This window comes from Vipera ursinii (genome assembly GCF_947247035.1).
Source record: "Vipera ursinii genome assembly, chromosome: 7".
NCBI classification, from domain to species: domain Eukaryota; kingdom Metazoa; phylum Chordata; class Lepidosauria; order Squamata; family Viperidae; genus Vipera; species Vipera ursinii.
In genome coordinates, this window is record NC_139521.1 from 2,216,812 (window position 1) to 2,229,240 (window position 12,429).

The 12,429-nt window shown below is 42.3% G+C and overlaps 1 protein-coding gene across 2 annotated transcripts in view; it reads left to right on the plus strand.

Moving 5' to 3' along the window:
* Window positions 1–12,113, plus strand: part of SLC34A2 (solute carrier family 34 member 2) — an 87,427-nt gene extending 75,314 nt beyond the window's left edge. For both annotated transcript variants that reach the window (XM_083367654.1, XM_083367655.1), the window contains 7 exons: window positions 576–771; window positions 2,698–2,793; window positions 5,232–5,352; window positions 6,259–6,426; window positions 7,667–7,783; window positions 8,401–8,525; window positions 10,361–12,113. In XM_083367654.1, the coding sequence (XP_083223780.1) occupies window positions 576–771; window positions 2,698–2,793; window positions 5,232–5,352; window positions 6,259–6,426; window positions 7,667–7,783; window positions 8,401–8,525; window positions 10,361–10,924 (1,387 nt within the window). In that variant the 3' untranslated portion in view covers window positions 10,925–12,113. The remainder of the gene's footprint in view (window positions 1–575; window positions 772–2,697; window positions 2,794–5,231; window positions 5,353–6,258; window positions 6,427–7,666; window positions 7,784–8,400; window positions 8,526–10,360) is intronic.
* The last annotated feature ends 316 nt before the right edge of the window (window positions 12,114–12,429 follow it).

Sequence of the window (12,429 nt, forward strand, 5' to 3'; positions counted from 1 at the left end):
GGTGGCCCATGGATTTCACAAATGACACAATCTTTCCTGGAATTGTGCCATAGCTGAGGAGAGGTGGATTTATTTTATATAACTCCTCAGCTCGATAGAAGCTCTGTTCAGACTGGCGCCTTCATAAACTCAGAATCCACCTGAATTTGGGAAGCTTTTGATTAAACAATCACTGTTCATTCAGTTTGAGCAGAGGGGCACGGTGGTCTAGAGGTGAATATGCGAAATATCTGCTGCTAACTCCACGTAGGCATCAGGAAGGGCATCCAGCCAGCAAACGCTCAGGTCCATTCAGCCGTTCCCAACTCCACCCCGAGTAAAGGGATTAAAGGGTCGTAAAAAGGGGGGATCAATTTGCTGAGAACAAAAAACCTTATGAGTTATCATTATTCCGCTCTTATTCCAGAAAATCCATGAAGCAAGGAATATAGAATGGCAGAACCTGGAACCTGTGTTCTCCATCATAGATCTGCAGGAAAAAGAATATGTTATTTTGTTGAACATCTTTTGACGTCTTTGGTTATCCTTTTGCTGAATTTCTTCTGATCGCTTTTGATTTTTTTGTTTTTCTCCAGGGCCTTCGCTGGCGCCACTGTCCACGATTTCTTTAATTGGCTTTCTGTGTTTGTCCTTTTGCCCCTTGAAGTTGTCTCTCAGTATCTCTACCGCCTGACCAGTCTTATTGTGGACTCGTTTCAGCTGGAGAGTGGGGAAAACGCCCCGGAATTACTAAAAGTCATCACAGATCCCTTCACAAAACTCATCATCCAGGTAAACCTCTTCCCTTATTGATTTAATGTTTACTAGAACAGCTTAATCAGACCTGTATTGTCCCTTCACGAATGCAATGCTAGGAATGAAAAAAAAAATCACTCCGTAACATCTGTGGAGATTCTCTGTCATCCAGGGTCAAGGTTGTCCCAAAGATGCTTTTTCAAGAGGCAACTGGACTTCCTTTGTTTTGCCTTGAAGACATTTTGCTTCTCATCCAAGAAGCTTCTTCAGCTCTGACTGGATGGTGGGGAATGGAAGGATTTCTACTCCTTTCAGACAGCTGGTCATTTGCCTTCTTTTAGAGAGCCATTGAGGCCACCTGAGGTTTGTCTGTATCCTCAAGGTCACCTGAGTGATGCAAATGGGTGTGGAGCCTTCTTGGAACTGCTGAAAGAGTTATAAGAAGGCTCCACACACATTTGTACCATTCAGGTGACTCTAAGGACACAGATAAACCTCCAAGTGGCCTCAAGGACTCTCTAAAAGGAGACAAATGACCAGCTCTCTGCAAGGAGTATAAATCCTTCCGTTTCTCACCATGCAGTCAGAGCTGAAGAAGCTTCTCGGATGAGAAGCGAAACCTCTTCAAAGAAAAACGAGAAATCCCAATTGCCTCCTGAAAAAGCATCTTTGGGACAAGTACTGCATAAATTTTATGAGTTTTATTATTGAGAAACAGGCTGCAAAGAATATGCAAACAACTGTCTTTCCAAGCTCAGAATCCCAACTACGTCTTTACCCATCTAGGTCTTGTTAGATTACTAACACCTCATGTTAGACTCCTTGAATCTTCATAGCCTCAGTGGACATCTCGTTCGATCTTTCAGAAAATTAAAACCTTCTACTCTAGACAACCAGTATCATTGCCTCGCCATTATTTCACACTTACAATATTCTTTTTGAAAAAGTCTTCCCGGTGGGATTTGTTTTTCGCATTTTTCCTTCTCTTTGTTTCGTCCTTTTAAAGATTGGAAGGGTGACATGCGGTTCTGATGCTGCTCTTGTTGATTTAATCTAGTGCTATTATCCTTATTCTGCACTGGCAATCCTCTTTTTTTTTGACCAGGATACATTTCATTCTGTTCTGGGCACCCAGAGAACCTCAAATTAATACTTGGAAAAAAACAACAACACAAGAGCAGCTTCTTCTATGGAAATGTCACAATGCATGTTCTGTAACACTGAATTTCATGGTTCCGACAGATGAAACTCTTCAAAAGAACTTCAAGCCATTGTTTACCTTAAAGGATCTTTTATTCGAGTAGCAGAATATCAGCACCTACCTAATCGAAATTAAAAGCTGAATTCCCCCCTCCCCTGGACACATAGTATCAAAGTACAATTCCCTCCTCCAATTAACAGTCATAAATCACGTTCCCCAATTAAGCTTGAAGCCGGGCTTCCCCTCCAGCTCTCCAGCCCGCCAATTCTTTTATCAGCTCTGAGCTCAGTAACCTTGATTCTCACGCTACGTTTAGTGTTGTTATGTCTAGATGGACTCTCATTCACATCCCCCCTCCTCCCAGCATCATTTAACTCTAAAAGCGAAAGGGAAAAAGTTGGCTACGTTTCCATCTGTTGTCAATGCAAAAACATCCGATGTTAGCAGCTTTGACACTGGATTCAAGTCGATTCTAATCTTCAGAGCTTCTCCTGAAGATCAGAATAAGCAAAAACAAAACAAAGCAAAATTTTAAAAAAAGTTTCTTGGCCACAATACAGAGGATGCCTAAAAGGCTAGTTGCCGAGATCCATTTTGTTAATAAGTGATATTTCATTTCGCTGTGGTGTTACCTTTTCAAATATGATGAGTCAGGTTGAGCTGGCCTTTCGGAAGATGCAAGGCAAGTCCATCTGATTAGAGGTGCACCATTCCACTGACACCATAAATTTGATTTCCATTTCGCTTCCTTTGATTAATAGCTCGATAAGTCGGTGATAAGTGCAATCGCCACGGGAGATGAATCAGCGAAAAACAAAAGCCTTGTGAAAGTTTGGTGCAAAACTAAAACCAGCCTGGTGAGTGTTGAGTTAAGGAACCTTTTTTTTATGCAGATAAGATGCTGGCTGATTGTTTAATGAGTCGCTTTTATGTTTCCCTCTGATAACCAATCACTAAATGAAGTGGGGTAATAGTGCATGAGAATGTGCTACGTATTCGTTCTTCTAGAAACCCCAAACTGGGATTCTTTGTATTGTTTTGGAAAGTGGATATATTATAATGCAATATAATCCTACTGAACTTTGGTCTCCTAGAATCCGAATATACAGTATGCCTAAACGTACCCTAATTTGATTCGCGTGGGATATTATAAAAATTCAAACAGTGGGAAAGCAAATCGAGGTCATCCTTGACATGCCTCCATTTGTTTAGTGATGGTTCGAAGTTGTCACAGCACTGGGGAAAAAGCGACTTGTGGCCGTTTTCCACACTGACGCAGCATTTCTGCGATCCTGCAATCCAAATGTGGTTGCTTGGCAACCGGCCCGCATTTATGACGGTTGCATTTTGCCCAAGGGTCACGTGATTACTTTTGGTAATTTTTCCCAGCTGGCTTCTGACAAGCAAAGTCAATGGGGGAAAGCTTATTTAACAACTGCAGTGACTGACTTAACAACCGTGGCAAAAAACAAAACAAAGATTGTAAAATGAGGCACAACCTGTCTCGCTTAGCCATGAACATTTTGGGCAGTCGTAAGTCAAGGACTCCTTGTATTGTAACTATCTTCACCTGTAGTGTTTAACTATATGGGGATCTGGAAGAGAAGCTCAGGGTATAATCACCGTTCAAATGGATTCATATTCATTAACTGGGTGTTATTAGTAGTAAGCGAGAGTTAGTTTGGGATAGTGGTTAAAGAGAGTGGATTAGAAATTGGGAGAGCGTGTGTTCTAGTTCTTCTTCTTAGGCATGTAACCATCTGAGAGACCATGGGCCAGCCCAACATTTCAAACCAATACAGGGGAATATTTGTGGCTCGGGGTGGACATGAGGGGCCCTTGGTGCTCTCCAAGCTTGGTGGTTTCTTGCAGACATTTCATGACCCAAACTATGTAACGCCATCAGTGCTAGAAGGGAGTGGAATTTGCAGAGAGGAGGAGGAGGAGGAGGAGGAGGAGGAGGAGGAGGAGGAGGAGGAGGAGGAGGAGGAGGAGGAGGAGGAGGGGGAAGACTGTGGGGTCCTTGGTGCTCTTTGAGCTTGCTTGTTTTCTTGTAGATGTTTCGTTACTCAAACTAGGTAACATCATCAGTGCTAGTAAGGAGTGGGGTTTATGGAATGGAGGAGGAGGAAGAGGAGGAGGAGGAGGAAGACTGTGGGGTCCTTGGTGCTCTTTGAGCCTGCTTGTTTTATTGCAGACATTTCATGACCCTACTAGGGAACATCATCAGGGCTAGAAGGAAGTGGAGTTTGTGGAGGGGAGGAGGAGGAGAAGGACTGTGGGGTCCTTGGCGCTCTCTAAGCTGGGTGGTTTCCTTGCAGACGTTTCATGGCCCAAACTAGGTAACATCATCAGTACTAGAAGGGAGGGGAGTTTGCAGAAAGGAGGGGGAGTAGGAAGAAGAGGAAGTGGGGTCCTCGGTAGTCTTACAGATGTTTCATTACTCAAACTAGGGAACATCATCAGTGCTAGAAGGAAGTGGGGTTTGGGAGGAGGAGGAGGAGGAGGAGGAGGAGGAGGAGGAGGAGGAGGAGGAGGAGGAGGAGAAACTGTGGAGTCCTTGGTGCTCTCTGAGCTTGGTGGTTTTCATGTAGACGTTTCATGACCCAAATTACGTAACATCATCACTCCCAGAAGGCATGCACACTCTGTATTAGCACTGATGATGTGACCTAGTTTGGGTCACGAAACATCTGCAGGAAAACCACCAAGCTCAGAGAGCACCAAGGACTTCACAGTTTCAAACCAGTTCTGGAAATCTTGCCAAGAAAGCTGCAGGGACTTATCTATAGGATTGCCAGGAGTGGGTGCTCCATCACTGGAGGTTTTCAGGAAAAGGTTGGACTGCCATTTGTTTGGGATAGGACGAGGTTTCCTGCCTCGGGCTGGGCGTTTGTATTAGAAGACCTTCCCAGCCTTGGGATCCTCTTATTCTGTGAATTAATATTTCACCGTGATGGGTGAGGTTGGCAGACAGAAAGAGGACCAGCATAAAAGGGTCCATAGTTCCATCATTTTCACAGCTAAGATGAATTAGCGACTGTGGCTGTCATGTTTTATAATAATAATAATAATAATAATAATAATAATAATAATAATAATAATAATAATAATAGTAATAATAATATAATGATAATGATAATAATGATAATAATAATAATAATAATAATAATAATAATAATAATAATAATAATAATAATAATAATAATAATAATAATAATAATAATAATAGAGCCTAAATTAGCGTAATGTGAATGGACCGGTTTTCATTGAACTATTTTATGTCAATGCCTAGGCTGAACTGAATACCACCATCCCAGCCTCCGAAAACTGCACATCTCCAGATCTTTGCTGGATCAATGGAAACATGACTTGGACTGTCAAGAATGTGTCGCAAACAGAATATCTTGCAAAATGTAAGGAAAAAACGGTTGCCTTACTGTTCTCTGAAGATTTAAGATCTGTTTTCAAAGCAGGAGGTGACCAGATATTATGAAAGGAAAATGTCAGGTTTGGTGCTGGACACGTTGCTGCTGGAATAGAGAAGAAGTTGGTGGCCATCCTGTTAGAAGGACAACTGAATCCCTGTTGGCTTTGAATGGGGGCAAAAGGAATAGAACAGGACAGAACAGAACAGAATACAGTAGAAGAGAAGAGAAGAGTTGGAAGGGACCTTGGGGGTCATCTAGTTCAACCCCTGCTCAGGCAGGAAACACTATACCATTGCGAACAAATGGCTGTCCAGTCTCTTCTTAAAAACCTCCAGTGTTGGAGCATTCACAACTTCTGGAGGCAAGGAGTTCTACTGATTAATTGTTCTAACTGTGGTTGTTAAGTTAGTAATGAGTGTTTGTTATAGGAATCTTGATTTTATTTGGTTGCAAAAGAGGATCACATGACACCGGCACACTGCAACCGTCATAAATATGAACCAAGCATCCAAATTTTGTTCATGTGACCGTAGGGATGTTGCGACAGTCACAAGGGTGCTGTTGTAACTTTGAACCGTCACTAAACGAACAGTTGTAAGTCAAGGGCCACCAGTACTTTGTGGAAGTGCAAATGGATAGCATCTGAATTAATACTTAAGTTACATGTGAATTTGGCAAAGGAGGAAGGAATGGTTCAGATCACGAGTACCAGCAAAAAAAAAAATAGTCCAAAAAGTGAAGATGCTGGCCACATCTGAAGCATTGCCCATAAAAATACTAGTGGAGTTGTGATTGTACAGTCGCCATCTTGACTTTCAACCCTGACCATCAATTTTCCTGCCACAATGGGACATTTAATGTCATTTAACTTTTTGTTGACTCCTTTTGTAGGCAAGCACATTTTTGCAGAATCCCAGCTGCAGGACCTGGCCGTTGGTCTGATCCTGCTTGCTCTCTCTTTGCTCGTCCTCTGCACTTGCTTGGTGTTGATCGTCAAACTGCTCAACTCGGTCCTCAAAGGACAAGTCGCCAACGTCATCAAGAAAACACTCAATACAGGTAAGCGTTTCTTACTGTCTGTTTGCTTGTTTTTTTTTCTTTTTGGTATCTTTTATTAAAGTTTTAAACAAGAAGATAAAAATGAAATACAAAAGGGGGGGGGGAAGAAGCACAAAGTGCAAGAAATGAAAACGAAAGTTGAACAAAAATCACAAAAACAAAAAGTGCAAAAATATGTTTTTGAAAAGACATTGAAAAGTGGCTTCTTCGTAGCAGTTATAAGGTCAAAAGTATTTCTGAATAGAATAGAATAGAAAATGTAAGAATAGAATAGAATAGAATAGAATAGAATAGAATAGAATAGAATAGAATAGAATAGAATAGAATAGAATAGAATACGGATAGAATAGAATAGAATAGAATAGAATAGAATAGAATAGAATAGAATAGAATAGAATAGAATAGAATAGAATAGAATAGAATAGAATACGGAAAGAATAGAATAGAATAGAATAGAATAGAATAGAATAGAATAGAATAGAATAGAATAGAATAGAATAGAATAGAATAGAATAGAATACGGAAAGAATAGAATAGAATAGAATAGAATAGAATAGAATAGAATAGAATAGAATAGAATAGAATAGAATAGAATAGAATAGAATAGAATACGGAAAGAATAGAATAGAATAGAATAGAATAGAATAGAATAGAATAGAATAGAATAGAATAGAATAGAATAGAATAGAATAGAATAGAATAGAATAGAATACGGAAAGAATAGAATAGAATAGAATAGAATAGAATAGAATAGAATAGAATAGAATAGAATAGAATAGAATAGAATAGAATAGAATAGAATACGGAAAGAATAGAATAGAATAGAATAGAATAGAATAGAATAGAATAGAATAGAATAGAATAGAATAGAATAGAATAGAATAGAATAGAATAGAATAGAATATTCTCCAAAGCGCCCGAAGGCAGGACAAGAAGCAACAGATGGAAACTAATTAAGGAGAGAAGCAACCTAGAACTAAGGAGAAATTTCCTCACAGTGAGGACGATTAACCAGTGGAACTACTTGACTCCAGAAGTTGTAGGTGGTCCAACACTGGAGGGTTTTAAGAAGAGATTGTCTGAAATGGTAGAGGGCTTTCTGCCTAAGCAGGGGGTTGGACTAGAAGACCTCCAAGGTCCCTTCCAGCTCTGTTATTCTGTTACAGTATTTAAGACAAAGGATTAAGTAGAATACAACGTGCTGCATAAACCTGGCATCTCTTCTCTTTCCGTTTTCCAGATTTTCCGTTTCCGTTTTCTTGGGTAACTGGCTATCTGGCTATGCTCGTTGGAGCTGGCATGACCTTCATTGTTCAAAGCAGTTCAGTGTTCACATCTGCTATTACTCCACTTGTTGGTAAGAGAGTTTTTATGTATGTATGTAACACAGCGGGCCTTTCTGTCATTATACTTTGTGTGTGTGCATTTAAACAAAGTAGAATCTGTCGATGTTTCATTCGCTGGATTGATTTGAAACAGGGTAGCTGCTGCGTTGTATACCACAGTACAGACCGTCCTCCTCTTACAGCGGCTCATTTAGTGACCGTTCAAAGTTACAACGCCCTGTAGAAAAAGGAACAATCGATTTCACACTTACGGCCATCGCAGTCTCCCCACGGTCACGGGATTTACAGGCGGCTGCTTGACCACCGACTCACATTTATGATCATTCTGCTGACCGTAGGCAGAATCAGCCTGCAATGCTGCATTCTAACCACTGCGCCACCACGGCTACTGTCTCCCGCCAATTTGCTTTGACTGTTAGTAGCTCAGATTTTTGTAGAGAGCTTAATCTTGCCGTAAACCTTTATATCAGTTTGAACTGCCTGGATTTCTGGATTTCCCCACACTTGAGACCGAGGAGCCAGTATGGTGGACTCTGGGAAAGCCACTTGCTCAAAACAAATTGATGCAGATGTAATTATATATAATTACAGTGAAATGACGCAACTCCTCCTGTTTTCTTCCCGTCAGGAATTGGGGTTATAAGTATAGAACGGGCCTACCCCCTCACCTTGGGATCAAATATCGGGACCACGACAACAGCTATTTTAGCTGCAATGGCCAGTCCTGGAAATCGACTGAAATATTCTTTACAGGTGAGCACTTTTTGATATCTGAAAGCTTCTCTTGTTGAAAGAACATACAATTCAACTAAAATTACTCCCATCTCTCTTGGGTTTTTACGTTGTCTTCACCACGAACTTTTCCTTTAAGGGCCAAAAACGGGCATCCTTAGTTTGTTACTTCAAACCAAGGATTTAAACCTGGTTCCCTGTGCTGCTTCAGAAAAGAAGCAGAAACTCTGGGTGGCTATTTTTAGCTACCAAGCCCCAAATGCAGCTTGTAGTAACTGGGATTAAGTGGATCTGGGGCTAGGATCAGAAGAGAGGAAAAAACACAACACTGCAACTTGACTGCAGTGGCTTGCGGTGTTTTGTAATACCTACCCTTAGTTGTAGTTGTTATTAAGAGCTGGCGTCATGTGTTTATTGAAGAGAAGGACGAGGGGTGACGTGATAGCAGTCTGCCAGTATCTCAGGGGCTACCCCAAAGAAGAGGGAGTCAAGCTGTTCTCCAAAGCTCATGAGGGCAGGACAAGAAGCAACGGATGGAAACTAGTCAAGGAGAGAAGCAACCTGGAACTATGGAGAAACTTCCTGACAGTGAGGAACAATTAATCAGTGGAACAACCCGCCTCCAGAAGTTGTGGGTGCTCCAACGCTAGTTTTTAAGAAGAGATTTTTGTCTAAAGTCTCCCTCTATAAGGCTACTATCTGTTGGCTTCTTGCCCCATCCCATAGACACTGTGGAGAACATATCCACCTCCTTTTTCCTGTGAAGCCCTTCAAAGTCGGAAAGGTAGCCATCATCCCTCCCGCTAGCCATCTCTTCTTTGACAGATGACCCTTTTTCAGTTTTGGTTCAGATGGAAGCCAGCCTCGACCATTTTCTCCTGAATTCGGATTTGGTTTCAAAGCCAAGAAGCACTCGTGTATCGAATGCAGAGGGCAAAATGTACCCTAATCCGATTCCTGAAGTTCAACTCACAAAACCTATCACGGTCCGATCAAGAACATTGTAGAGACGAGAGCTTAAAGCTCTTTCCCCGTGTTTAAATGCTCTTGTGGCACAACCATCCGGCTAGCGAATTCAACCCTGAGGAAGCTTGAAAAGCTTTGAAGTGCCCTAAAAGATAAATTTTACTGAATACACATCCCGGCATTGAAGAAGAAAAATCAACCCTGGCTTTTCCACGTGAAAATCTGGTTAGTTAACAGTAGCTTTCCATAACCCCCCACCCACCCACCAAGTGTTCATGTTGCCCAATGACGCCTCTTTAGCTTATGATGGGAACGCTCCACTTCTCCATCAGACATCTGCTTTTGTGACCTTGGCTCTCGTGGTCCACGGACAACTTCTTTAAAAACTCTCCTTTCTTTCCCCCCCCCCCGCCCCCTGTTTCTGTGGCAAGCCAAGTAGCGAGAGAAGTTAGCAAGCATCTTAGAAATTCAGCCTTGACACTTGCCATCTTTCCCAAAGCGTTCATTTTAACTGGGGGGGGGGAAGGGGGGCTTTAAAACATGCTGGCTCTTGATACGTATGCAGTCTAAGCATACACTGCTTATTATTCTGCGATGGAAAATACCATGTGAGCCGATCAACCGTCGGGTTTTACTGGTTTTTAACAGCCATGGGAGCTGTTTAAAGATTTTTTGTTTTTTTTTCTGGCATGGCTCCTAATTCCTTTGAACTGGGAGTTGTGTAGCAGGGAGCCGGGATGTTTATACAACCTGGGAGGCCTCAATAAGCCAGATAATAGGAGAGGTTTCGGTGTCAGAAAATTAAACAAGGGATAATTGTAGGCTATGCCCATGTGGTGCTTTGTCTTGGTGTTCCTCTGATGTCTCCTTTGAACTGTGTTTGTTTCCAGATTGCCCTGTGCCATTTCTTTTTCAATATCTCTGGGATTATCCTCTGGTACCCGATACCTTTTATGCGCATCCCCATCCGCTTGTCAAAGGCCTTGGGGAACATCACCGCCAAGTACCGATGGTTTGCCATTTTCTACCTCCTCTCCTGCTTCTTCTTGATCCCGTTGGCCGTGTTTGGCCTTTCGGTGGCCGGTTGGCCGTACCTGGTGGCTGTGGCCATCCCCATCTTTGCGGCCTTGATCTTCGTGCTCACCGTCCACCTTCTGCAGAAGAAGAAGCCACACCTGCTCCCCGAGAAGCTTCGGAATTGGGACTTCCTTCCTCGCTGGATGCACTCCTTGCGGCCCTGGGATGAAGCCATAACTGCCGTGGGTGTCGCCTGTGGCAGATATTGCTGCTGCTGTTGCAAACATTGTCAGAACAAGGGTGACCCAAGCGAAGAAGCCAAGCACCCAAAAGTGATGGAAGTTCACGAGAATCCCGTATCGCTGGCCGATGAAGAGAACTGCCTTTCCAAGGCCACAAAAGCAGAGCAAGTGGACCTGAGCACCACTGCCTTGTAGCAGAAAGGGGGAAGCTGAGACTGGAGGACCAAGGACAGAATGCTGGGGATCTGCGTGGAGGGAAAACAGGGAACGTGGGCCAGTGACTTGCGCTCAGTGAGACGACTGAACCAGTGATGGGTAACAGTGGTTGTCAGGACCCCTTAAGTCATGTCTAAATCACAAGATGCCCGTTCAAAACATCAGTAAGGTCAAGGCCTTACCTCACCTCTGCTCAATGCAGGGAACAAGTGAAGTCCTCTACTTGTCTCCAGGCTAAGGCAGGCCTGTGGGCAGGTACACCACTTGTTTCTTAGAGATCTGTGGGCAAACACTGCCCATCACTGCTAAAAACTCTCTCATTTGTAGTCCTGTAGTAGTCCAACGCACTCCACGTTCTTCATCGTTATCAGACCCACAAGTAGGACATCTAGCCATGTGTTATATCATGTCACGTATCAATCGGGTCAGGTGTTCAGCAAGAGCTTTAAAACCGCGTTTCCCTCGATCCAATGTTTTCGAGACTTCAGGCACATGCCATTGTTAACAAAAATTATAATATAGTGTGTCCCGCCCCCCTCTCCTCAACCAAACGAATTTTCTAAAAGCTTCCAGACGTGCTGGTTGAGGTTTGTGTTCAAGGAATTATCTATCTAGCTATCTATATATTTTAGTACTGTAGGTTCTGTGGTTTGTGCAATTTATGAACTTTCTAGAGCACTTGGTCTTTTACGGACCTAAATTATTTGAAGGCTGAATTTAGAGAACAATTGTTGAACAATTTAGCTGCTGTATCTCTGTATGATATGCAGGAACGCCATTTCTGGTGTGCAGACACAGGATAGAGAGAAAGAAGAGGGTACACGGGGGAAGCAATTCACAAGTTTTCTCCTCCTGGCTAGATTAAATTATGGAGAGAAAAAAAAGTTTTTTAAGGAAGTGAATTGCCCTAAAAATGTTACCTCATGTTCCAGAAGCATTAACTCATGGGATGTCCCAAAACTGGGTGAGATAAACCCTATTGCTCTTACATGCAACCTTTTTACCTCTGTTGTCGGGTGTCTGATTGTGTGTGCACTGCTCTCTAAATGGATCTAGGACAGCTTGCCACATCCAGCTACCGTGGCACAACTCGCCATGGGACAAGAGTAATATGGAAGAAACAGTGGAATAGAATCATTAAAGAAAGGATGCCAAAGGAGGGACAAAATTTGAATGGCAAAAAATATTATTTTTAATAATTAAAATTGAATTGAATCCCAAGACAAGTTGGCCATGGTGACTTGGCCACGGTGAGTTGTCCTATTCCACTGTAAACAATAGTTTGTTGACAAGCCACAGTATACAAACCAGCCTTCAGATCAAAGAAAGCAATTTGTAGATAAGGTTTGCCCCATATTTGGAGGGAAACTCTTCTAACTAGGGGCTCTTTAGATCTTTGGAACAAATTTATGTAGACGAAGTTGCAGTTTATAAATTTTGCTGGCACGTGGGGGAGGAAAAACAACTCCTCAAGGTTTTCATTT